The sequence below is a fragment of the Brachypodium distachyon genome, chromosome 1 (genome assembly GCF_000005505.3).
Source record: "Brachypodium distachyon strain Bd21 chromosome 1, Brachypodium_distachyon_v3.0, whole genome shotgun sequence".
Taxonomy (NCBI): Eukaryota; Viridiplantae; Streptophyta; class Magnoliopsida; order Poales; family Poaceae; genus Brachypodium; species Brachypodium distachyon.
Window position 1 is genome coordinate 69,006,046 of NC_016131.3, and position 26,204 is coordinate 69,032,249.

The window sequence follows — 26,204 nt, forward strand, 5'->3', positions numbered from 1 at the left end:
AGGCGCCAGTGCCGGAGCCAGGAACTAATTTAGAGCAAGGCCATATCATACTGTACGTGACTAAGAAAAAGCAATTAAGGAGGGGAAGTTCTAGGCCAAACTTCAAATTATTAGTACAATTTATCAAAAGAAAAAAAGTTCAAGCCCCAGACCATGGCCCCCCTTGCCTAGGGATTGTCCGCCTGTAGGAGGCGCCGTCCTCGGCGAGCTTGGTCGCCTTGGCAAGCAGTTCAACCCGTATGCGCAGGTCACCGCCTCGTCGTGAGGTGTGGACGTCGTTTTCCACGAGTTGATGTCAACTAGTGAGCTCCAATTTAGCTATACTAGTATAACTAGCAAAAGACCCGTGCGTTGCTATGGAACAACAAAAAATTGTATCAAAACGTCAAATTAAATGTTGATGTGTTTCATGAGCACATATGTATAAAACTATTATGACTTGTTTATTTTCGTATGTTATACTCTGGTCTCGTTTTTTTTTGCGCATGTCTTATTTCTATATCTCGTGTAAAGAGAAAGTGACACAAGCTCAAGTCTTTTGCTCTCTACCTACAAGTTATTATTGTTCTCACATACACCACACTTGAAAAGTCATGTGTGAGCGTTTTTCAACTTTTTTGCTGAATTCGTGAAATGATTCTCAATATAATCATAAATAATAAAGAACATTTAGCAACCATAACGTTTATCACTTTCATCCGTCCAAGCCGCTCAACCTCCCGTGTGATGATGATTTAAACAACAAGCATCGGTATATCGATCAAGACAGCAAGCAGCGGCGGCCATCACATAAAGCAAGCGGCAGTATAAATTTTGCTTAATGGATCCTTGCCCTGCTTTCCTATTACTCATACTTCGTACTTTATTTCTCAAAGTCCTCTCAATTTCTCTCGCTCTTCTTCTGACTATCATCTCCATCCACCCTGAGTGCAAACTCCTCCTCTCCCTGTCTCGATTCATCCCGCCACCGAACATCGCGCCTCCATGCGCGGCCGCCCGTTTGTGCGCACCGCCTCCGCCTGTAGATTCTCGCTGCCTGTTCGCTACCCCCGCCGCCTGCTCCCACTTGCCGCCTGGTACGCCTGTGGGCCGCCCGCCTGCACCCTCTCGCAGCCTTGTCCGCCCGTGCGCCGCCAACACTTTGCGTCCGGCCACTGGTCGTCGCGCGCCCCTGCCCGTCGGGAGGGCTACCGATGGCTCGCGCCAACGCAGTCCATGCTGCCTTGCGCGAGGCCATCGGTATCCCGGCCTCAGGCTCATCCCATCACCGTCCAAGTCCCGCAGGGAGCCACCGGCGCGCGCCGGTGGAGGCGGCGGTCGGGGGGCGCGAATGAGACGTGGGTCCGCAGCCGCCTTCCGCACACGAGCACCGCCGACATGCATGAGCTAGTGGAGGCGACCAAGAGCGGCGGCGGGCGCTGGCGAGATCCGAATTGGGCAGGGGGTGGGGGTGAGATTCGTAGAAGAGGAGGAGCGAGGGCTCTGTTTTATTTTTCTTTTTTGGGCGGTATGTGTTTTTTCTGCGCTTAAGGACCGCGGGAGCCGGAATTAAAAGGCGCGTGGAGACGCCGGTGGCAGATTCGTAATTTCGGTAAAATGATGTACCGCGACGACCGTACCATCACCACCAACTCCAATTTAATATATTGTATTGTATAGATATCCGTTTGTTGCCATGAACAAAAATTGTACTTCTTTAAAGAGAATGTCGTATTATATCTTAGATCATATAATCCAAGCATGTGTTTTTGGTAAGCCTAGCTAACGTGTGCTTTCAGAAGTTTGTGGCCCTAGCTCATGAGTACTTTAAAATTTGGCCTAGAAGCGGGACAACAACACACTATCATGAACAACAGCTCTTTCCTAGCGGCGGGAGACGGAAGGCAGAATCGGGCGATGGGTCAGCATGACACGCTGATGGTCTTCGAAATCTAGCAACGTGAGCTGCTGCTCCCTACCCTCACCGCCTCACGTGAGCGGCGGCCATCATCCGTACGACACACCCGCACACAGGGGTGAAGCATGATGGCGCCCAGAGCAGGTGAGGCCTAGAGTCGGCCAGCACCTCAAGGAGAGAGACAAAGGGAAACAAGACATGAGGGATCACAAAGGGTGAGGCCTAGAGGGGGACCGTTCTCGTTATAGTAGCTTGGTTCAGGAGATGAAACGCCTGGCGGCCTCACAAAGGGAGATTAGCTTCATCAAAATTCATAGATATCAGAATAGTGTTAGTCACGAGCTTTCGCAAGGTCACGCCAACGTATGGCTTGTTGGTTGGGGTGTAATCCGGTTGTGGATACACCCGATGTAACACTTTTTTGATCAATGAAATGTTCTTTTCTTGCAAAAAAAAATACATGAGGGATCGAGAAAATATGAACTACAAGTTGAATCGAGAATTGAGGAGGGCCGATCTGCAAGACAGGTGTATGGGTTGTAGATTCCCATACCGGCACCCATTGTCCAATGCCCGTAATCACACCCACTCTATCCAATACAGATTTCTTTTACCCATTCTACATACTTATGGGTGGATTTTTATAGCAAAACTTTACCCACTTGGCACGCAGGCAATGGGCATTTAGGGTATGTTTGGTTTGTGACAAAGTTTGTCCTACCAAAATTTGGCAGCCTAAGAACATTTGGTCCTTGTTTTTGGTTTCCAAAATTTTGGCTACCTATGAAATCTTACCAATTCACCTCCCGACCCCTCCACAAATCTTGCAAATTTTCTGACCAACCAAAGGCTAAAAAATTGTTGACCATCATTTTCGCTAGCCAATGGTTGGCAAATTTTGGTAGGGCACAAACCAAACATATCCTCATTGCCATCCTGACCGCCTGGCCCCATTCGTGCTGCACCATCTCATTTTGGATGGGCTAGTCCTGTATGTTGCCACGTAGTCATCGTGCCGCACGACCTAATACTCCTTGATTAACTTCTGTTATGAATTTACCCGACGACCACCTTTAGCAGCTGTGAGCATAAGCAGGAAAACACGACAATGTGGTACTGAACACCTCCCAGCTCTGCATACAACTGCAACTCTACTATGCATCACTGGAGTGATGAAATGCTTATCAGTCATTTGGGAGTATCATTATCCTCCAAATTTAATATTTTTCAAAGCTAGCCGGAGTAGTGCGATGAACAGGCCATAAATATATACCGGAGGCCTGGTCCACAACTTATAACTAGAAAGTTTCATGGAACCCCAGAGAAGCATATTTTTGCGATCACTCTGATGGAAATCCACAGGGTAGATAATGCGTTGCATTGTAGAGTGTTGACAGCGAGAAGAGCTGTAACTTTTCCATGATAAAAGGGACAAAAAAAAGAAGACAGTCGTTACAATCCAATATCAAAAGCTTCAACTTTATACATGCAGATGGGAACCGCGAGCGACTATGTTCTTATGTATTAGCTCAAAAGGCACACCAACCTAATGCATTTCAATCTCCTGCACTTGAATAGCTGTATGGTCCGTCCGACGGGTATCAGATGTGCCAGATGAGCTTGCTATCTCAGATTTGCACAGAGGACAAAGCGCATTTATCTTGAGCCATTTATCAACGCATTCCTTGTGGAAACAATGTGTACAGGCTAGTTCACGAAGCTCGTCGTTGTGTGCATACTTGGCAAGGCATATGCAGCAAACCTGCCAGTATAAGAAAGAGTAAGTGCCCAGAATGTAGAATTTTTGTTTTACTGCCAAAAGACAGTACAGAAGATAAAAAGAAACATAAACAGAGCAACATACAGCATCTTCAGCAGACAGTGATCGCTCCTTGTCAGTCCCTGCAGCCAATATGCCTCCATCTTGCCCTTCAGCGTCATTCCCTGAACCATGGCGGCGTTTCTTGGTTTTGAACTTATAAGTTGGTAAAGAATTGATGGACTCTGAGGTAGCCCCTCTTGTATTGTTTGTGTCTTCTCTAAAACCCATTACAGATATAATGCAGGGGAGGCAACAGCATATCATTGCACAGAGGATAAAAGGCATGGCATACCCAATACAACTGAAGGTGAGGAACACAATACATAACCTGGTAGGAAACAAAGTGAGCAGCAGGATAAAGATATGTAACACAAAGGAGCAATATATGTACTTACCTGTACAAGTTTGGAGCATCAGCAGCAGAAGAACGCCCACCGAATATCCACACATTTCCTACGACAAACCAAACAGCAAAGAAACAATCCAAGGCCATCTTGAAGTGGTCAAAAAGTGCATTAATCCTGCAAATGACAAGGTGCATCAATCTTCAATAAATATAACTGAACAACAAAACTATAGACACTGTGGTATTCATCATAGACAGGTGCATGGAGACCAGGCATATACCAGCGAATAGATACCCTAACCTAGCATCTAATAATATTTTGCTGGTAAGAATATCTAACAAAGTTAATAGAGCCAGCCAAGTCGATTCATACGATTAATTTAAATTAACAGGAAGCAGAAAACAATGGCCATTTTATATAAGCTATACAAGCAACAGCCAACACAGAATAATTTTCATGCAAAAGACAAAAGGTGTACCTTGGGTTCGCAAGAACCGCATTCCGTGCAGCAGTCCTTCGTCGTTCTGATGCACTTGCAGCATGAGTGGGCTCAGTTGAGTTGTTCTGAGATTGAGAGGAGCCTTGAAGTGAGTGTGCTTGCTCATTCTCACCATTCACAATATTTCGGTGTATATAGCGCCAATAAAGATGAGGCAAAGTGGCAAAACAACCAACTGTATAACCTATGACCCACTCAAACAATGGAGCTTGTGGATGTTCCTTCCTTGACAGGGATAGCACGACAATGGCAGCAACAATTTGGCTAACATTGACGATAACTTCAATTGAAATCCATAGTCCAGAGTTCAAAGGGCTTCTATGTCGCCGACCATAGTTATCACCTCTCCTAGCGCCTGAAGTGTTACCTGCATGAGGTGGACCTACTGCTGCGGGTGGCTGCAAGGCAGATGTTAGAGCTCTTGTTGAAGGTCTATCCACAGGATTCAACTCTTCTTGGTTCTCTCTACCAACACTGTGCGACACCGAAACAGAAGAAGGGCCAGTATCCCTTGGAATATCAATTCTGTGGTCCCTACCACTTACACCTGTTGTATGTTCCATCCCAGATTGCATATCAGTATGAACTAGAATTCTGAATAATATGATAAGCGAAGCTCATCAGTATTCAGAAGTAACAAAGGATCTGCCTGCTGTGTTCCTTGCTAGATACTGAATGTTTTAATGATAGATGCTTGCGCATGCTAGAACATAGACTCCCAAAACTTCAAACAAGTCTTCAGGCTAGATTATCAAGACAGTTGTTCTGCAACAGTAATAGGAAAATACATTAATGTGTCACCATTTGCAAACATAAGAAAAATTAATAGACTACTTTCGAATTAGTATTGCGTGTCAACAGTAACAGGCTAGTTTATTGCTACATTCTGAACCTGATTATCCTGTGTACAGAATTAGCATAGGCACGCACAGACTTTTTTCTTTCTCTCGAATTTAACACTTCCACGGAGGGGAATAGCCATGAATCCATAAGATCTAGAAGTACATCAACCGAATCAAGCAAATACCAATCAGATCCGTGGCGCCCTAGGGTTTATACCTCAGTTTCTCTGGGGGGCGGGGGGGGGGGGGAATCGGTAAGATCGAAAGGTTGAAGAAGAGTTGCGCCGATGAGTCGCCGCCGCGCGTCCTGCTCGCCCTACCTCCTCTACATCCGGTCAACCGCCATCTTTCCAGTCGCCGGGGAGAGAAATCGAGGGAGGAGAGGCAGATGGTAGGGTGCGCCGCCGCTAGTAGCAGCCGCCAGCAGCTGCCGCCAGGGAGATCGATCAAGGGAGAGATGGGAAATCGGGAACGGGGGCGAAACAGGGAGAGAGGGTTCGTGGGGAGGGTGCGGAAGGGAGAGAGGGGCTGCGGCTGAGTGTTGGGGAACCCGAACTGGTGTGGTAGGGCCCACCTGCAGGTGGTACCACCGCCGTCCGTGGTCACACACTGACAAGGATTTCCCAACTTAAAGTTAAATAAAGTCACTGACGCCGTCACCTATATTAGGATACCTTGATTGATACTCTTTCGATTCGTAAGCACATGCATGCTCTTTTCATCCCGGGCTTCTTCTTTTCCTGATGCTTCTTTTAATCGTGAACATCTGAATACTCTCTTCGTTCCTAAATTTATTTATCATGATTTTAATATTTTCTACGTGCCATGTACAAATAAGTCAAGAGGAGGACCTCCTCTTATATTAGATCGTGTCTCTCTAGTGAACCAACGTAAAGTCATTTTTTTTTGGATTATAAGAATTTTGAAGGAAAAACGGAAGATTCTAATCTTAAGGAAAAAATCATATATTCCTCAGTCCAACAAAGGATGTCTTAACTTTGACTAAATTTAAATGCATCTATACACTAAGTCATGTCTAGATACATCCAAATTTTAACAAACTTGAGACATCTTTTGTTGGACAGAGGGAGTACATGTCTTTTATATCATTGGATTGCATAATTTCCACATGACAAGATTTTTTCCTCTAAAGACTTTTTGATTGGCTTGATGTCTAAAACACATAAATAAGAAAAACACATGATTAGAGTCACATCTGTCTAAAAGTAGCAATTATTTAAAAACTTTGTGAGAGATTTAATTGACTTTGTCTCGATTTGCATGAGGAGGCGATCGCTAACATAAAAGAGGGTTTTCTCATTATTTGTGTGTCACATTAGCAAAATGCGCAAGATACCATACTAAGAGATCCATGTGAGAGGCCTAACAAGATGATCCAAAGCTATTCCAAAAAAAAAGATTTCAAATTTTAGAAAAAGTCAGCAAGGTTGGAACTATGACTTGGCGGGAACATGGGGTGTGTCTCATGTTTAATCTTCCTGGAACTGTATGGGGTTATTGCTTTTGTCTTCTCGCGATTTTAATTGCACCTGTGTAACCTGCAGGGGCATTCAACTTCTCATGGTATGTGTGGAGCATCGTCAGTTGTATTTATATCAAATTTTGGAACATCATAGGAAAAAAAAGAGTCCATAGACAATATTTGTACTCCTTCCATCCCACATTAAGTGTCGAAATATTACGTATATTTAGATAATTTTGAGTCACTTAGTGTGTCACGGAGGGAGTATAAAAGAGCAAAAACCATAAATGGTTTTATTATTTTCTAAAGGTATTGTTTTAGTCCAAATTCTTCAAAATTGCATACCTACGTCATAAAAATATCTGACAGTCATCGGCGTCAGTCCTATGCACCGTTTTGACATGTAAGTGCGACAGGTTGTCCACCGCTTCGTAGATCCTCCAATAAAGTTTGCCCTTCTAAATTTGTAGCCTCTACTCGTCTAGCAAAGCATGCCATGCGTGACCTGGCAACAGGATCTACATGTCAAGGATTGGAGCAGTCTCGTTGGCATAAATGCGAGTATGGTGAGAGGCAGTGTGTGTACACAGTAGAGAGCGGATGCATGACATGTCGCGCATTAACCCTCTTTAGTGTGCCCCTTATGCAAACATAAAAAAAAGATGAACCACAAAATTAGAAGAGAAACTTTTCAGAGGGTATAACTGTGCAAACACTGTCTGCGCGGCGATGGTCAACCCACCATGCATGCATATGCTCTGTCGTGAGACTTAAATATTTTTAGAACCCAAATTCGGAGATTGTAGAATAAAGACTAGTAACTTGTAACCTTTTCTTAAACGGTTTTGCTATTGATAAGTCGTCCGTTTTTTCGTCAGAGATCAATCGACCTGTTATCCATCGAATCTTAATCCAACGATAGCAAGTGAGAGATGAGAGAACGGAGATAACCCTCAGATCTTAATCCAACGGATTTGAAGAGTCGATCGATATTTAAGGCTCATTTCTTTAAAAAACATGTGAGTTAGAAATAGCCACATCCTTCATAAGAAGATAGTTATTCAAATCATTTTACTCATGATACAAGCCTAGAAATGACACAACCCACTGCAGTAAAATCTTGAAAATTCCCCCATCCACCATAAAAATCGTTTAAATCGAAGAAACCGTAGATCTCAACCTCATATTTCTTCTCGTTACATAGATGGTTGGCGCACACGCCGCGGGCATGCACGAGACAATATTTGGGTATGTTTGGATGGTGGCCAAACCATGCCCTACCAAATTTTTGGTCATTGACCAAGATTTGGTTCCTGTTTGGATCAAAGTCAATTTTTTGGCAAGCCAATTCCCCACTGACAACTCTAGTTTATTTTTTTTTCAAATCATAGGCAGACAAAACCCCAACCAATATTTTGGCAAACAAATCAATTGTGGGCTCAAACCAAACAGCTCCTGCGTGCCAACGGATAAGCCGCCAATATATACGATTTTTGAGCAACAGGCCACGCACATGATATCGTCAGCTAAACTTACGCACCGGGAAGACCGGAAGAACGACACCCCCCACGACGAGGAAGCGAGGATGCTCCTTGGACCCGCCCGTCGTCCCCGTCTGCCGCATCGGCGGCGTCTCCAGTCTCCACGCCCAAAACAGCAGTAGTAGTTTCCTTGCGATCGAGACGTGCAACACGCGCTCCCCACGCACGGTCCCGTCGTATGTGCAGTTAACCCCTCGTTTGCCACGACGCCTCCTCGTCTTACCCGCTCCGCCGGTTTAATCCTTGGCCTATATGTAGCGTCACTCTTATCCCGTTTCCCTTCTCTTTTACTGGTTCATCTCGCTAGCATTTTTCGATCTTGTCGCTCTGAGTTCTCCGGTTCGGGCTGCTCGTCTGGCCAAGTGGAATATCCATCCACCGTTGCCAACAAGCGCGGGATGATCGTGCTCCCGTGAACGAGGCCCCTGCTCTGCGGAAGGTACGCATTTTCTGTTGGCATCTTTGAAAGAAGAAATCAAGGAATGATCGCGTTTGATGTTCTCGATTCCTTTTGACAAGGGTAATCGGTAGGCCTAGACCGATTCTAACAGTTTTACCCATACGAAAACCCTTCAATAATCGCGTGCTAGATCTTATTTGCCGTAACCCATATTAATATTTGCAACACGTGTGCGCATTTGGGGAGGGAATTTGAAGGGGAAGAAGTGACTGCCTACAAGTTTTTAATATTTGTTTCTTCGTCAAATTGGGCAATTTCTTATCGCTTTAACCATGCCTACGCTTTGTTCAGGAAAAGATTTCACGATAACTGATCGACGGGACGAAATCGATCGATCTGCTGACCGATGGCTGAGATCGACACGAGGCCGCTAGAGTCTGTGCAGGCTGCTCTGAACCTCTTCGAGCAGAGATCAAATGACCACAGCAGGTCCAGCAGCCCTGACAGAAACGTGGGTGCTTAATCCCTCAATTTCGAATCATTATAAATCACATAATCATTTGTACTCTTATTTCCTGCGCAAATCCATGGGTCTTTATGTAACGCAACTCCACATGCTTTGCAAGCGCAGGAGCAGGAGATTGACGCCGTGACGAAGGAGCTCGCCACCTGCAAGCTGCAGCTGGAGATGAAAGACAACGAGAACAAGCAGGCAACCCTGGACCTGGACGCGCTCCGGAAGGCCATGCGGGAGCTGTCGGAGAAGTACGACAGGGCGTGCCTGGACGCGCACCGCCGCATCTCCGAGCTCGAGTCCGACAACGCCGGGATCACGCGCCGGCAGTGCGAGGCGGCGTGCGAGTGCGAGGCCCTGCGCGGTGAGCTGGCCTGCGCGAGGCGCGAGCTGGAGGCCCTGAGGGGCGCCAACGCGTACGTGCTGGAGGAGGTGGAGGCCATGGAGACGCGGCGGATCCTGGAGCGGGATAGCGCCCGGGAGGCCCTGGCGCGCGCGCTGGAGCTCAACGAGGCCGTGCTCTCGTCCGCCGTGGCCGCAATCCGGGCCGAGGAGGAGCGGTCCGTCTTCTTCCAGGAGTTCACCATGGAGATGCTCAGCTCTGGCAAGGATTCGGAGGCGGTTGGCAGGATGCAGGAGGCCATGGAGGGCGTGGAGGAGGAGCTGCTGGCCAAGACTGTGGAGGTGGAGATCCTCCGGTCCGAGCTGTTGCAGCTCAAGGAGCTTTACTTCTCCTCGGAACGAGCTGTGGTGGCGGTGATGCCGGACTCGGCGGCGGCGGCGGCCGCGTCTGGGAATGACGGCTCTGCTGCGTGCAATGGAAGTGATCCTGAGATTGCCGACGCGTGTTTTGGCACCGTGGAGAGTGTGGATGGACCAAACATTCGGCCTGATGATGGGAATATTAGGGGCTCGTTGTCTGAGCGTGTCGTGGAAGGTCAGAAGAAACCAAAGAAGGGAGTTCGTTTCTTGGAGGATTACAAGAGCACGAGCTGTGGCGACAAGGACACTGCCATGGCAGGAAACAGAGGCTTCGAGGCTGCGACGACAGACGCCGGCTTTGTCACGGAGATCTCCAAAGACGACCGCGAGGCCGACGGGTACGTGCTCGTCGCGAAGGACGGCGAGGCAGGGATCAAGGACGCCGCGATCAGCGACCTGAGGTTCACCCTGGAGGAGGCGCTGAGGCGGGCCGAGCTGGCGGAGGAGGCCAAGGCGGCGCTGGAGAGGGAGCTGCGAGGCCGGGACGAGGTCCAGAAGCAACAGCAGCAGCAGCAGCGCCCGCCGCGGCCACGTCCTGGACGCTTCGAGAATGCACCGGCGCCGCCTGCCCGGCCGCGGGTGACGCCTTCTCCGGCGCCGAAAGGCGGCGCGAGTCCGACGCCGCGCTGCCACGGGCTGACCCTGGGGAAGGTGCTCAACATGAAGTACAAGTGAAAAAGCGTTCGGGTTGGTCCTTGTACGGTGTGTATCGTCACCGCGCTGCCACGGGCTGACCCTGGGGAAGGTGCTCACGAGTCATATGTTCACAACGATGGATGCTGAAGAACTAATATGTGATCCAGTTGAATTCCTGTTCCTGTGTGTCATTATGTGCATTTCCTTCCTTTCTGTAAGATGTTTAAACGAGTTTTGCAACTCAGTTCCATCTCCGTGTCATTGGTCCCCTCTCGACCTTCTCGGCCTGCTGCTGGTCTGGTTTTCTCTGAGTTCGATCTCAATTGGCCAATCAACTAGGGATGGCGTTGAGGATTAAACAGGGGGATGCTTTCGACCTGAATTACGATGTCGTTTGGGATGACAACGATGGTGCTCGTAGTCGTCGCTGACGATTTGTCAGTATTGTATCTGATGCGGCATTCTTTGATTACTCCATCTATCGGCTTATCTCATTTTGTTCGCACCTCGGTTGAACTGATGTGGAAGATACGCGGAAGATACCACGACAACACACACTTTCTTGACTGGCGTATGACAGTCCGGCCACGCAAGCAAGGCCCAGTCAGTTTTATTTTTGGAAAAGGTCCATTTGATCCTTCAACTATTGGTTTTAGTTTTAGTCTTTAAATTAGCAAGCCTAACAACTTGCTCTTAGCACTGTCATGTTTAACCAGTGAGCACACGCCCTACCTAAGTAATTCTCGCAAATGCTCAATGTTTCTAATCCATGCCTTTGGTTGTTTGATTAGTTAGATGCGTTAGTTTTGGAGATTACATTATAAATTATTGACTAAGGACAGAAACTTCCCTCATTTTTTTCCGTCTTCCCCGTGGATGGATGGCTATGGGCCATTTTCAAATTAGACGGGCCACCGGGCTGACGGGCCCTTATCCGTTCTTGGCGAGCCAGAAAGCTAAACCAGTTGTCCCGTGCGGGACCGAGGGCTCGTGGACGAGGCCCAGGCACGGCCTGAGGTGGGTCATGGGCTGGCCTCGCCTGTTTAGTTTCTTCTTGGGCCAAGCCCGTCACGAGCCAAGCACGGCGGGCTTGCGGGCTTTCTTTTTGGCTTGGCCCATTGGCCACCTATTGGTGGGGGTTGGGGGCAGCACCCCCCTGACCTCTTCAGGAGGCACATGTTGCATGTCCACTGGGAAAGAAGTATTCATCATTTACGAGCTATGCAATTTTCAGCACACAAAGAAGATGCTTAGTTCCGGTGCACACGATAGAAGAGATACATCTTGATATTGTTAGTGTGTATAGCATGACATTTGACACTAGCAACTTCACTAGTGTAGCGAGCATTACAACAGTACTTCATAGATATTTACGGCTGCAGTTGTGGAGATAGATATTAAAGATGGTTACACGGCCTATGGGCTTGCACAATGTATTCCATAGATGACAATTGCATATTGTGTTGGTTGTCTTGAGGACTTGTGATATCTCTACAACTACATTGGCTTGTTAGGTGGAAGAGGTTCAATACGTTGCAGTGTAGCTACGAGTTCAATCTGTACCTTTTTTTTTCTTTCGAGAGCCGATGCAACAACTTACCTTACAGACCCAAAGGTAAGCTACCAATGATTGAAAATCTTGGATAGTTTCGTACACTAATATTCTATTGTAAGTATCACTTATGCCTAATGTATGTAGGAAGACAACTATAAGAAGAAATAATTTTGGCTAATTTGACATAAATGTCATATTCAAATCTAAATCTTTGCATTGCATCGACCTTTTCAACCTCGGACATTCCTATCACGCTCCTCAACCGATCAGCCGGCACTGTGCCAGAGCAAACATGGCCTCTCCAGACACAATGTTCTCTCCAACGAACAGTATGGGAGAAGAAACATCTTCTGAGGCAGCTCGGAGACATTAGTTTCAACTTCTCACCGTAACTGCCAGGAGCATTCTAGTTGCTAGTGGAGCAATAAAAGAATGTGCTATCGTAGCCACTCGCAACCGTGGTAGTCAGTCACAGCTAAAACAAGTGTCATGTTCATGGAGGACAACTTAATCTAAAAATAACAAATAGAAATAGTAGGAAGTAAACGTTACAATACTGCAAAACTCGATATCTCTGCACGACCACCACTGACTGACAAAAACAAAGCGTTAAACATAACAAATCATCTCTGACACGTACAAACAAGAATCATCAAAGACAATGGTATATAGTTTATACCCGACGATTTGTTAGACAATCTTTTCCGTGCTTTCCCATATATACTGTTAGTTTGTGCTTATATTTCTCACATGTGTTTCCGACTGGTTGTATCAACAATTTTCAAAGTTCTTGTGTCAACACCATTTCTTGCATGCTTCCATTCTTTACATTGTTGTTTCCCTCATATGGGAACTTTGCTTCAACCGCTACCATCCATGCTTCATTAGCAACAGTTTCCTTATTTTGTCAAGAAAACAATTTCTATAATTTATCTTCCGGATCCAATGGCCGATTACTTCTAGATGCTACAATGAAAATGTAGACGCAAATATGAGGCCACAACAAGAGTTGGAAGTTCTTCCAAGGGGACGAAGTGGTTGAGGAAAATGAAGATCACATGAGAGAATATTAGGAGGATTTACTTTGAAGCATTATGCAATTAGGGGGTCAATCAGAATCTGTTTTGAAACTGCCTGGAGGGTGGTCAGCACGCCGCTGCGCTTTTTCCACCGTACTGGTGTTAATCACACGACCATCACCTTTACCGATGGGATGCTAGTTATCTTATTGGTACAGAACGAAAACTTCATTCAGTTTCCTTCAACTATAGATTGACCAGGCAACTATGTTGTAGCTTTGTTTTCTGAAGATGTTGGCTCGAGGACTAGATTTGGGGTGATAATCCCAAGTTTTTTTTATTGGTTTGGACCTGTCAACATGACAACACGAGTAACAATCTGAGGCGTTATTTTGGAATGCATTGTTTTATCTTGTTTTATTGGGTCCAATAATGTTGTCCCGGTTAATATTGGTCCGGTCCCTCACGGTAGAATTATGGAAAATGAGGCAGAAGATCTTTGTTTGTGGCAAATGATGAAAAATATTGTTCTTGTGAAACCAGTGCTTCGAAACTTTTTTGTTTGTTTGCGTAAGCTGTTTTTGTCCGGTGCAAAGCATCTTTTATGAACAAAAATATGATTGTGTAGATCTAGCTAGTTCTTTTTTTTTTGTAAGTTCACAGCTTGAGATCTTACACACACCATTTCGTTTTAAAACATGTTCTTTTGGAAAGAACTCTGCATTAGCACTAAGTCAAGGTAGACCGAGTTCAAGACGACATATTGGAGCCCTCCGGAGCGGTGGTTGATATGGACCACGGCGAGTGCCATGGCCGAAGATAGGTCCACGCCGATGCATGTATGATTTGCAGCAGCGGAGCTAGCTGAGTACTTGCTTCGTTGAATATTAATTGATACGAATTTAATATATAAATCGTACTCTCTCAGTGTAACGAAGAATGTCTCAACTATGATCAAATTTGAATGCACCTATACACTAAGTTATGTCTAGATACATCCAAATTTTGACATGCACGGAAATCTAACCGATATAGTAAGTAAACCATGTAGATATGGACCGAATTAATTCATGCCTATTGCATCCAGCCCAATCGTGGATTTAAATGCAGGGGCATGCTTCTCGATTTCACCTGTGTCCTCGCTCCTCGACGCAACAGCCTCCTCCCTCTTCTCCTCTCCATTGATCCACACGCAGGATCCATCCAGCAGCCATGATGAGGACCAGCCCCCTCCTCGCCTTTCTCGCCGTCGCATCCGTCCTCTGCGCCGCCGCCACGCCCGCCGCGGCGCTCGGCGCGGAATGGAAGTCGATCAAGAACGTCACCGACCCGCATATCCAGGAGCTCGGCGCGTGGGCGGTGGCGGAGCACGGCAAGGTGGCCAACGACAGGCTGAGGTTCAGGAAAGTGGTGGACGGAAAGCTGCTGGTCTTGGTTGGCGTGACCTATCTGCTCGATGTGGACGCGGTGAGGCTCGACGGCAAGGACGCCGTGTATAAGGCGAAGGTGTATGAGCAGGACACGAGTCGCAAGCTCATCTCGTTCCAGCCTGCTTCCAACTGAGAGATCTTGTATCAATAGAAATTTGTTACAATATCAATATTATTTCATATCTATATCAATCAAATTTCATTGTGATATCAAATTTTTATTCAAATATCAGTTCCGCTGTCGGAATGCATGCCGCGTGTGTCAATTCTTTCTTTTTTTTAAGAGACTCCGTCAATTCTTTAGATTAAGGGAAAGGATCTGGGAAATGAACCAAGTTCTCGGCTAAGTTATAAAACTTCTAATTTCGGTGGTGTGCTGTATAAGCCTACGGTACGTAATGCTCTTTGATACTCCGTATTTCAATTTTCACTTTATAGTAATAAGAAAAACAGAAAAAAACAGCTGAGCATCTTCGTCTCTGCCCGGCCGTTTCCCGATTCCACGCCGCCGCCACATGCCCAGCGAGCCGCTGCCATCCTCCAAGCGCCGTGCCGCGGCGGCTGCCCTCCAAGCGCCGTGCTGCCGTCGTCTTCCCAGCGAGCTGCCGCCTCCCTCCAAGCGCCATGCTGATGCCGCCGCCGCCGTCCGCCGTGCCCGCACCGCGCGGCCGCCGCCGCCCTCCCCACACTTCGCGCCCGCCGCCGCCGCCGTCCCTCGCGCGCCACCGCCCGCACTGCCCGCACCGCGCGGCTGCTGCTGCCGCCGCCCTCCCAACATCGCGCCGCCGGCTCCCCTGAGTACGCCGGCGACGGGAAAAAGAAGAGAAACTGCTGTCGTTTTTACCCTGACTTTCTATTTCTCCATCTGTTTTGAGGTGACACTCCTTATATTTAAATTAAAGAAAATGAACGATCCACATTATTTTCAGAATACCGTAGAAGAGTTCTTGAAAGATACTTCCTCCGATCCTAAATTCTCGTCTCAAATTTGCCCAGATACGGATGTATCTATTCTTAAAAAGCGTCTAGATACATGTAATATTTTGACAACAATTTAGGATCGAAGAGAGTATTTGACAGTGTTATGCTCTAGGAAAGAGGCACGAGGCTGATCTTTTTGGCTAGGGATGCAAACGGGATCCCGCGAAAGTCCCGCTTCTAGTTCATTTTCCAAATCTTCTATTTAAACTTTTGCTCAAAATTTGAATAAGAGATTTGAGAATTGAACAAGGATCCCGTTTGCATCTCTATCTTTGGCTGACTTGGTGTCTCGTAAGTAGAAAGTCAAAAGTCAAAACCAAATAAAAACACCACTAAAATAAAACTAGACCAAACCGATAACGATTAATGGTACCTTAGCCCTTAACAACACGCTAATACAAAAGGTACTTTATCGTGATATGATTCTTGGACAGGTATACCCTATGCATGGATTTCCTATATTTTTCCAATTATTTCTTAGTTACTACCTTAGGGGTTAATATGGTTAAATATGCAATTATCAAATTGATACTAACTCGTACAAGGCAGATATAATCAAATTATCGTGCTGCAAATGGAGATACTTTTTCTTTCTATTTTGAGAATACGTATATTTCTCTGTACAACAAAAGATGTCTCAACTTTGACTAAACTTGAATGCATCTATACAGTAAGTCATGTCTAGATACATCTAAATTTTGACAAACTTAAGACATCTTTTGTTGGATGAAGGGAGTATATCTAGTTATATGCCTATGTACGCGTCACTCTACTATTGACCGGGCAAAGCACCTACCTTTGCAAAACCGCAGCCACCGATCCAACCTCGGAATCCGGTCATTTAACAAATTGATACTATGCTATAAAAGGCAGATATGAAAAAATAAATTTGGTCCTGCCAATGGCGCTATTAATTTTTCTATTTTGAGAATACGACCATACCTATTTATACGCCTATGGAGTATGGACAATTCACTTGTCTTCGGAGCTGGCAAAGCAACCACCTACACGTACTGATCTCAAAGCCAAAATAAAACAGTCACCAATTCAAGGTAGTGTACGTAGCCGTAGGCAGGAAACAGTTAATCGGCAATGAGGACCTCCAGCCTTCTCCTCCTCGTCGCTGTTGCTGGCATCGTCTTGGTTTATCCCGTCGCCACATCTGCCCAGCAACCTTGGACTCCGATCGAGGGCATCGAGTCAGCATACTACCAGGAGCTCAGTGCGTGGGCGGTGTCTGAGCACGTCAAGCAGGCACACGACGATCTCAGGTACAGCAAGGTGACAAGTGGCGAGGAGCAAAAACTACCGAATGGCGAGAAGGACCGCCTCTTCATCGTCGCGGTGGACGGCAATGGCAAGGATGGCAAGTATCAGGCGGTGGTCGTCGTGGATAAGACTTCGCGGAGGCTTGAATCCTTTGCTCCGGCAAACTGAAGCGCGCGGCCAACAACTGGCTGGCATGCATGGTATATAGTCCAATCACGGTTACTACTTTAGACACAATAAATGATTTCCAAGGACGACAAATATGTCGTTTCTAGGAATATTCGAATTTCAAAATGAATCTTTGGTGTACACTTAAATCTGGATGCACGATCAATATAAATGGAGTTCTGAGGAAGATAATAAGAAGTACTATGTGTTTTTTTATCGCAAAAATAACACAAATCTATTACTCCGAGAAGTACAAATCACATCAAACATAAGCATCAAGGTCCCGAGACCACCTAAACTACGACCACTACCACCATGAACGAGCTGATGACCCGTCGTTGTCGCCGATACCCTACCACAGCTGGCTGGAGCTTGTCGATGACAGCCGGTCCTCGTGCACGTGCCCCTAAGGACCAGCGTCTCGTAGCCGTATGCAATTGTTTTTTATCGAACCCTTGAATCGATCTCAAGACAAACCTGGCACCAGATCTCACATGCGCGCATACACGAGAAGAAACCCTAATCGATCTCGTTAGGGAGGTTAGGAATGTGCGCCGACGCTCCGTCGATTCCGTACGGACGAACCAACTCTAGGGGACTGACTCTCAGAGTTTGGAAGAACATATTGACGATAATATGGAACCAATTAAGCGCTGAATTTTTAGAAAGCAGTTGATAAATACCAATAATGGAGTACTACTGAATATGGAAACCAAATTAATCGTGTCTTTTTTTATGGAAACCAAATAAATTGTGGTAATTAATTGATACCAAATCAGTAAGATGGATATGCTTCCCATATTAATGACTGCGAAAGAACGACATACTATTTAAATGCCCCCCCGGCCGGTGACGATCTCAAGCTTGGAAACCCATTGATCGATCAATCAAAAGGCAGGATAGATCGCTAAACACAAACCCCAGCAGCTAGCCATGAAGACCAGCCTCCTCCTCCTCCCCGTCGCCGCCGTCCTTTGCGCTATCACTGCGCCCATCAAGTCGTCGCCCTTGCCCGGAGGATGGGCACCAATCCCTGACATCGACAAGCCAGAGATCCAGGAGCTCGGCCAGTGGGCAGTGGCAGAGCACGTGAAGCAGGCGAAAGACGGTCTCAAGTTCACCAAGGTGGTGAAGGGCGAGGTGCAGGTCGTGGCAGGCTTCAACTACAGGCTCGACATCCACGCCAAGAACAGCGACGGCGTGGACGGCGCGTACAGGACGGTGGTGTGGGAGCTGCCTACCAACGGACGCAGGCTCATCTCTTTCACCAAAGCCAACTGAGCGTGCGTCGGGCGAACCATAGGACGACTGGGCTAACATGCGAGTCTCTTTCTTTTTTCATGTATAATTTGGAGTAAATTGTAACCCTCCAGAACGTAATAAAAAAAATATCAAGGTTCTATTCATAAGCTGTTTGACTTTAAAATGTCACATTTCTGAACTCTTGGAAATTAACCATTCTTATGTTCATTTCACTCCATGTATAAACTGAAAAACTAAGAGTTCACCAAACTAAGGTGCACATTTGGTTATTGCTGTGTAATTTTAGGTGACTGGCAGGCAATTAAATTAAATGTAGGAAAACTGAAATGTCAACCAACCATATATATATGTTCTAAGATTCTGCAAGGTAGCATCCCTACAGATTCAGCAAACTACCATTAGGACCTGGAGGCTCCTTCTCATCCTTGTTGTCACCCTTATCCATGGAGTGGTGGCGGCGTCAAGGCTTCATACAGTATGAATCATCTGCCCGGCGATGACTTCTCCAGGACTCTGGTCCCTATGGATCTCAGTCTTAATGATTTCCTGTCCACAGGCAACAACATCAGACTATCTTCAGTATCGGAGCAGAGGAGGAGGTGTCCCATAGATTTGTGTCTAATTGTTTGTTGTTGGAATTTAGGGGTGTAATGAGCCAAGGCCCAAGCCCGTTTAACAATTATTTCTGATCAAATCTCAAATGCCCATTAGGTGGTTCCTACTGGCACTCACTCGTGCGGCTCATCATTTTCGTACATGTAATACAAAGGTTCGCTAAAAAACGTACTCCCTCCGTCCCATATTAAGTGCCGAAATATTACATGTATCTAAACGCTTTTTAGGTATGGATACATACATATTTCTCTTAATATGGGACGGAGGGAGTAACTTACAAAGGTGTTTTGCTATAAGCTTTCCCAATGATTTCTCTTAATTAGTACTTCCTCTGATCATAAATTGTTGTCGAAATATTACATGTATCTAGACGTTTTTAAAAAATAGATACATTCATATTGGTCAAATTTGAGTCAAGAATTTAGGATCACAAGGAGTACCGTACCAATGATATGTGTATATCATTCGGATACATCTGCATACAATTAACTGATACTAAATCATATAAAGCGGATATGTATCCAATTATTTTCATCCTGCTAATACCATATCTATTTAAGTGCCAATGCACCATTCACTTTTCTTCAGCAATCACCACAGTTGATCCGAAAGCTTCAAAACCGAATAGACCGATCCAAAGGTGCTTACACAGCCACTGAAACCATGAGAACCTGCAGCCTCCTCCTCCTCATCATCGGCGTGGTTTACCCTGCTGCCACATCCGCAGGGGAATTTTGGTACCCAATCGGAAACGTCAACAACCCACACGTCCAGGAGCTGGGCAAATGGGCGGTGACGGAGCACGCCAAGAATGCGCATGACGGGCTCAGGTTCAGCAAGGTGACCAGCGGCGAGGAGCAGGACGTGGCCGGCGTGAAGTATCGCCTCTCCATCGACGCAGTGCAGGGCAATGGCAAGGTCGGGAAATACAGCACCGTGTTAATTGAGGAGCCTAGGAGCAACACGCGCACTCTCATCTCCTTCGCTCCGGCTGGCAACTAGTGGGAGTGGCTGTATTTTTTTTTGACCGAGTCTTTGACTAAGAATTACTCCTGTCGTGAAATAAAAATTTATATCATTGCATTCGTATTCAAAAGTACTTGTTTCTAGTTATAATTTGTTCACATAAGTCATAAGACGATGTAGTAATCATTGGTCAAATGTTCGGTCAAAAGAAACAATATGCGCCCTAATTTAAGAAACGGAGAGAGTATAATGCAATTCTTTTCCTTTGTTCTTTTTTTTTTGGCGCGAGCCCTTGTTCTTGCTCCCCTTCTATATCTTCTGCCTGAGAAATTGTAAACATTTTGTTTGTTCTCTTGCTTAGAACAGGTAGCCTTAGTACGTACTTAAGGATAAGCTTCGTTTATAATCAAAATTCAAAAGCCAGGGAGACTCAACACTACTAGGTACACGAGCATGCCACAAATCACAAGATTCACTAACTGTTTCTAGCATGAGCGGCGAGCTCCCGCTAGCGACTTTGACCATCTTCAACGCCGGAAGTTATGCAACCCTGCGAGTCTCCGTGTAGCCGCACCGCAATAGCAGATCGACGGTCCGTCGTATCGACTGCGAAGTCTCTCTCTCCCTGGCCCCTGCCAATGGAAAGATACAGACCATCAAATATGCATATATTCTATAATGTTATTCAGATTTGGAAGTAATTTTATAGTTTTTCTCAGTCTTGCTCCCATATAGAGAAAAAAAAATCGCGGTTATGGTTTTCCTCTCCGTCTACCGGCTTCCAAATGCACTGATGGCCGCGACGAGTCAGGGGAGCATTTTTTTTGCAGCCGGTTAATTGATACACGTCAAACATTTATTCATTCCAAGTAAACCATAGAATATATATGGGATTTCATATTATATATATATGTCTAATTATTTTCTTCCTAATTTTACCGGCCCATCAATTCATACTGTACTAATTAGTAAACTGTGGAATATCGATACGTGCATAATTTTTAGATCAACTGATAGATGTTAATTCCCCGCAAAATAAATAAAAATAATAATTCCTTCCCGCAAAATAAATAAAAATTTAACTCCTTCCCCACAAAATAAAAAAAAATTAATTCCTCCACGCAAAATAAATGAAAAAGATTAATTCCTCCTCCGGTCCGGCCTTCTTAAATACTCCCCCAATCCTCCCCTTCTCCTCCTCATCTCGAACTCTATTAATTTTATCAAATTCATTCACAAGGCAGGGTAGCGCGGAGCCACCGATTCAGCACCATGAGGACCAGCCTCCTCCTCGGCCTCTTCCTTGCTGCCGGCGCCTTCTTCGCCGTGGTCACGCCGGCCGTGGCGCTCGACGGGGCATGGCAACCAATCAATAACATCACCGACCCGTACGTCCAGAAGCTCGGCGCGTGGGAGGTGGCGGCGCACGGCAAGGTGGCCAACGACGGGCTCAAGTTCAGCAAAGTGGTGAGTGGCAAGGTGCAGATCGTGGCTGGCACGAACTACCGGCTTGGAGTCGACGCGCTCAGGCTCGATGGCAAGGTCGCCTTGTACAAGACGGTGGTATTCGATCAGAAATTGCCGACCAGCGAGACGCGCAAGCTCGTCTCCTTCGACCCGGCCAACTGAGCAATCGACAGTCATACAGCCGGACTGCAAACGCGTTCCTTTCCATGCTGGAAAACAATTTAGAATTATTTTTTGGATTTATATTTCGAATATGGAAACAAATATGATTTGTCTACTATTTGACCATATTCAATGTTACAGTGAAATATCAAAGAATTTTGTGGCTATGGTATCACAAACCACATTTGATGCCGATGTTCTCACATTACAACTCTTAAAACAGTTCTTCTCAAATAACTCGGTTCTGCCAGTTTAGCGGGTAGTGTTTTAGATATGCGTGGCTCAAATGTCATATGTCATGCCAGTGTTGGGCTTGATCCACCCGGCATGTTAACCCACTCCTTTTCTCCCCTTTCCCTTACCACCCAGCTCATTTCTATTCCGATTCTTAGGTGTGGGCCACACATGTCAGAAACGTTTTCAAATCCACTTAATTTGGGTTATTTGAGAAGAACTGGCTTAAAAAAAATGAAGGGGTTGGCTAGGAGAAACTAGCCAGCACACCAACCGTGTTGCAAGCCATGAGACTAGTGAGAAAATGAGTATTAAGTGTGGTCATGTGAAATTACTCTCAATGTTACCTATAGTTATTTCTTGTATAGAGTCTAGATAATTTCTCTAGACAGTGATTATCATCTCCAGATGTCAGAATGACCCCGTAAAAATTTACGGAAAAATTAAGGTCAAGAATTGATCTCAAATTAACTGATACTCTCTCTATTTCACAAAGATTGGCGTATTTTGTTTCGTTATGATAAGACTTTGATCAAGAATTACACTATTAATATGTAACCTATATGATACAGAATCATGATTATTATAAAGAACTTTTAAAGACGAATCTATTGATATAAATTTCATGTATGTAAATGTTAGAACCTAGAAATCGTCTAGGTGTAGATCTAGCCGGTAGAAGCTATTCTATGATTCAGGTTGGGATACTGGTATGGGAGCGAGAGAGAGATAGGAGTACCTTCTCCTTGGCTGGACGAAGAGCTTGACGGCGCTGCCATGTCGACGGCGAGGGAGAGACGGCGGGACGACAGCGTGGACGGAGCTTCCCGTCGCCTCTGCGCAAAGCCCTAGATAAGTAGGGTGTGTTCGGTGGGGTTGGTGGCAACGCAGACGAACCTCGTAGTGCATGCCCCGCCCCCCCCCCCTCTTTATATAGCGCAGCGCGACAGGGGCCCGCCAACCATATTGGGTTGGGCGCCCCCGATCAGGGCGCGTCAGATCTAGGCCCGGTGGGCCGTTGGGCCCACACGGTAGGAGATCACTCTAACATTCTCCCTCTTGATCTCAACTTTTCTTTTGACTGTATATTTTTTACTTTACTCGTTTCACCACCGATTAGTATGTAGAGCATGCTTCATCGTCTCAGCTCAATTGCCGATAGAATCAGACAGCTACAACATACCTTTCCATGTTGAAACAAATTCTGTTCTTTTCGGGCCATTCTTTATCCAGGAATTATAGGCTTTTCCTAAAACCCAAACCGGCTAAGTGTTCCTTGAACACACTGGGTGGTAGGCCTTTCGTAAGCGGATCCACAAGCATATTCTTTGTCTTTATATGCTCGAAACTTATAGTGTGATCCTGAGTTTTATCTTTCACAACATAATACTTTATCTCTATTGATTTGGTAGTATTACTCGACTTGTTGTTGTGAGTATAAAACACTGCGGGCTGATTGTCGCAATACATCTTTAGTGGTTTGTCGATACAATCCACTACTTTCAAGTCGGGTATAAATTTCTTTAACCATATCGCCTGCCCCATGGCCTCATAACATGCTATAAATTCTGCATAAATCGTGGATGATGCAACTATTGATTGTTTGGAGCTTCTCCACGAAATCGCCCTGCCTGTGAGAGTGAATACATATCCTGACGTGGATTTTCTATCATCTTTACCTCCCTCAAAGTCTGCATCTGAATACCCTCTTATCTCTAGAGAATCAGATCTTCTATATGTTAGCATGAGGTCTTTTGTGCCTTGTGCATAACGCAATGCTTTCTTTACCATTTTCCAGTGATGTGTGCCTGGATTTTCTTGATATCTACCGAGTACCCCGGTGATAAAACCTAAATCAGGGCGAGTGCACACTTGTGCATACTGTAGGCTTCCAACTGCGGAAGCATATGGAACCTCTTTCATTTGATCAATCTCATATTGACTTTTGGGACATTGAAATTTCCCGAAACTGTCGCCCTTGACTATAGGAGCAGGTGCGGCATTACTCGCATGCATATTGTATTTCTGTAGAATCTTTTCCAAATATGCCTTTTGCGATAGTCCTAGAACCCCATTTTTCCTATCTCGGTGAATTTCTATGCTCAAGACATATGACGCTTCACCAAGATCTTTCATATCAAAATTTGAGAACAAAAACTTCTTTATTTTTAGTAGTAGATTGACATCGTTGCTAGCAAGCAAGATATCATCCACATACAAAATTAGGAAAATGTATTTCCCACTTTTAAACTTTGCATAAACGCAGTTGTCCTCAACATTCTCTTTAAATCCAAATTTCTTAATAGTCTCATTAAACTTTAGATACCACTGTCTAGAGGCTTGCTTTAATCCATAAATGGATTTCTTTAGGCGGCATCCCATGTTTTCCTTGCCATCCATGATAAAACCCTTGGGTTGTTTCATGTAGACCTTTTCTTCTAAATCCCCATTTAGAAATGCCGTCTTTACATCCATCTGATGTAGCTCCAAATCAAAATGCGCCACTAGTGCCATTATAATTCTAAGGAATCTTTTCATGAGACTGGTGAAAATGTCTCATTGTAATCTACTCATTCTCTTTGTGTAAATCCTTTTGCCACGAGTCGTGCTTTGTATTTTTCTATATTCCCTCTAGAGTCATATTTGGTTTTGTAGACCCATTTACAGCCTACCGTATTGGCTCTTTTAGGAATTTTCTCCAAGTCTCAAACTTCGTTGGAACTCATCGATCTCATCTCATCTTCCATGGCCTCCAGCCACTTCGATGAGTGAGAACTACTCATGGCTTCTTCATATGAAGTGGGATCATTCTCCATATGAACTCTTTCTGTATTATAAACTTTATAATCTTTTGGAATGACTGACTTTTTAACTCTTTGAGACCTTCTAGGGGCCTCATTTTCTATCACGTTCTGTGTCTCTACATGTGAAAGACAACAATGGGTTGAGTCGGCTCCTGAAGGACAGGTTCCGGACCTTCACTCATTGTTGCCATGTGTGGAGTCGCAACAGGTCCCGGCACCACAATCTCAGGGATTGTCGGTGCGGCAACAACAGGTAGTGAAAAGAACGGCTCCTGAGTCATCAGATTAGGTGCATGCACCCTCTTCTCCTCAAGATCAACTTTCCGAGCTACCGTGCTCCCCCTCATCATTTCGTCCTCTAAGAAGATGTCGTGTCTCGTTTCCACAAAATTTGTGTATCTGTCTGGACAATAGAAACGAAAACCTTTTGATCTTTCAGGGTAGCCAATGAAATGGCAACTTACTGTCTTGGTATCCAACTTTGCAATATTTGGGTTAAATACTTTGGCCTCGGCTGGGCTCCCCCACACCCGCAGGTGTTGTAGAGAGGGCACTCTTCCTGTCCACAGCTCGTACGGTGTTTTGGGCACCGACTTGCTTGGCACTCTATTGAGAATGTGAATGGGGGTTTTTAATGCCTCCATCCACATTCCCAATGGTAATGTGGAATAACTCATCATACTGCGCACCATATCTATAAGGGTACGGTTACGCCTTTCAGCTACTCCATTTTGCTAAGGGTCGCTCGGCATTGAATACTGGGCAACTATTCCAGTCTCCTGTAGGAACCTTGCAAAAGGTCCAGGGACTTGGCCATATGGGGTGTGCGACCGTAGTACTCCCCCCCCCCTTTCGGATCTTACTATCTTTATCTTTTTGTCATGCTGATTTTGAACTTCAGCCTTGAGTATTTTAAATTTATCCAACGCTTCTGACCTTTCTTTTATTGGATAAATGTAACCATAACAGGAGTAGTCGTCTGTGAATGGTTATGAACGAATCATAACCATCCAAACTTTTCACAGGAAATGGTCCACAAATGTCAGTGTGAATAATTTCGAGTGTGCTGGTGCTACGTATTGCACCCTTTTTAATTTGTTTTACATACTTTCCTTTAATGCAATCTACGCATTGCTCTATTTCTGAGAACTCTAATGGAGGAAGAATTTCTGTTTTAACAAGTCTTTCTATTCTCCCCCTCGAAATATGGCCTAAACGACAGTGCCATAATTTCGATAATTCATTAGTCCTCTTTCTTTTCTTTTGTACTTTGTCTGACGCGGCAACATGTTCATTCACTTTACACACAGAATGTACGTTTTCACGTATGGATAATAAATAAAGCTCATTGTGAAGGAAGTCAACACCCACACAATCATTATTAAACCATATGGCACACTTGGCATGTCCAAAATGACATTCATAATCAACTTTGTCCAAACGTGATACACTAATCAAGTTTCTGTGTAATGAAGGAACATAAAACACATCTCTAAGCAGGATCGTAAATCCATCGGGAAGCTCCAAG

The 26,204-nt window shown here is 45.3% G+C and overlaps 6 protein-coding genes across 6 annotated transcripts; 5 read left to right on the top strand and 1 right to left on the bottom strand.

Moving 5' to 3' along the window:
• Nucleotides 1-3,228: 3,228 nt before the first annotated feature.
• LOC100842792 (E3 ubiquitin-protein ligase At1g63170) lies at nt 3,229-5,973 on the bottom strand. The gene is made up of 5 exons (XM_003558477.4): nt 5,625-5,973; nt 4,545-5,330; nt 4,115-4,240; nt 3,762-4,047; nt 3,229-3,659 (listed from the first exon to the last, which is right to left on the bottom strand). The coding sequence occupies exons 2-5, from the start codon at nt 5,138-5,140 to the stop codon at nt 3,444-3,446; spliced, it is 1,224 nt and encodes a 407-aa protein (XP_003558525.1). The 5' UTR covers nt 5,141-5,330; nt 5,625-5,973; the 3' UTR covers nt 3,229-3,443.
• A 2,756-nt stretch (nt 5,974-8,729) lies between these two features.
• Nucleotides 8,730-10,997, top strand: LOC106865767. The gene is made up of 3 exons (XM_014896553.2): nt 8,730-8,870; nt 9,183-9,342; nt 9,463-10,997. The coding sequence occupies exons 2-3, from the start codon at nt 9,238-9,240 to the stop codon at nt 10,780-10,782; spliced, it is 1,425 nt and encodes a 474-aa protein (XP_014752039.1). The 5' UTR covers nt 8,730-8,870; nt 9,183-9,237; the 3' UTR covers nt 10,783-10,997.
• Nucleotides 10,998-14,464: 3,467 nt separating this feature from the next.
• On the top strand, nt 14,465-18,463 carry LOC100828052. Its single transcript, XM_024459064.1, has 3 exons — nt 14,465-14,879; nt 16,835-17,156; nt 18,069-18,463. The coding sequence occupies exons 1-3, from the start codon at nt 14,530-14,532 to the stop codon at nt 18,444-18,446; spliced, it is 1,050 nt and encodes a 349-aa protein (XP_024314832.1). The 5' UTR covers nt 14,465-14,529; the 3' UTR covers nt 18,447-18,463.
• Nucleotides 16,724-17,314, top strand: LOC104582395 (cysteine proteinase inhibitor 8). Its single transcript, XM_010231915.2, has one exon. The coding sequence runs from the start codon at nt 16,821-16,823 to the stop codon at nt 17,163-17,165; it is 345 nt and encodes a 114-aa protein (XP_010230217.1). The 5' UTR covers nt 16,724-16,820; the 3' UTR covers nt 17,166-17,314.
• Nucleotides 18,464-19,706: 1,243 nt separating the features above from the next.
• LOC100828660 (putative cysteine proteinase inhibitor 7) lies at nt 19,707-20,045 on the top strand. Its single transcript, XM_003561870.1, has one exon. It carries the CDS (start codon nt 19,707-19,709, stop codon nt 20,043-20,045), a length of 339 nt encoding a protein of 112 aa, XP_003561918.1.
• Nucleotides 20,046-20,935: 890 nt separating this feature from the next.
• LOC100843096 (putative cysteine proteinase inhibitor 7) lies at nt 20,936-21,638 on the top strand. The gene has a single exon (XM_003558478.4). The coding sequence runs from the start codon at nt 21,282-21,284 to the stop codon at nt 21,636-21,638; it is 357 nt and encodes a 118-aa protein (XP_003558526.1). The 5' UTR covers nt 20,936-21,281.
• The last annotated feature ends 4,566 nt before the right edge of the window (nt 21,639-26,204 follow it).

Bases quoted from the DNA above. Each gene is read 5' to 3' on its own strand.
- LOC100842792 (XM_003558477.4), bottom strand. From the start codon at position 5,140: ATGCAATCTGGGATGGAACATACAACAGGTGTAAGTGGTAGGGACCAC. The intron at 4,241-4,544 runs GTACACCTTTTG...TGTCATTTGCAG, and splicing joins GCGGTTCTTGCGAACCCAAG to GATTAATGCACTTTTTGACC. The intron at 4,048-4,114 runs GTAAGTACATAT...GTTTCCTACCAG, and splicing joins GATGCTCCAAACTTGTACAG to GTTATGTATTGTGTTCCTCA.
- LOC106865767 (XM_014896553.2), top strand. From the start codon at position 9,238: ATGGCTGAGATCGACACGAGGCCGCTAGAGTCTGTGCAGGCTGCTCTG. The intron at 9,343-9,462 runs GTGGGTGCTTAA...TTGCAAGCGCAG, and splicing joins CCAGCAGCCCTGACAGAAAC to GAGCAGGAGATTGACGCCGT.
- LOC100828052 (XM_024459064.1), top strand. From the start codon at position 14,530: ATGATGAGGACCAGCCCCCTCCTCGCCTTTCTCGCCGTCGCATCCGTC. The intron at 14,880-16,834 runs AGAGATCTTGTA...GAGGACCTCCAG, and splicing joins TTCCAGCCTGCTTCCAACTG to CCTTCTCCTCCTCGTCGCTG. The intron at 17,157-18,068 runs GCAAACTGAAGC...AAGGCAGGATAG, and splicing joins GGCTTGAATCCTTTGCTCCG to ATCGCTAAACACAAACCCCA.
- LOC104582395 (XM_010231915.2), top strand. From the start codon at position 16,821: ATGAGGACCTCCAGCCTTCTCCTCCTCGTCGCTGTTGCTGGCATCGTC.
- LOC100828660 (XM_003561870.1), top strand. From the start codon at position 19,707: ATGAGAACCTGCAGCCTCCTCCTCCTCATCATCGGCGTGGTTTACCCT.
- LOC100843096 (XM_003558478.4), top strand. From the start codon at position 21,282: ATGAGGACCAGCCTCCTCCTCGGCCTCTTCCTTGCTGCCGGCGCCTTC.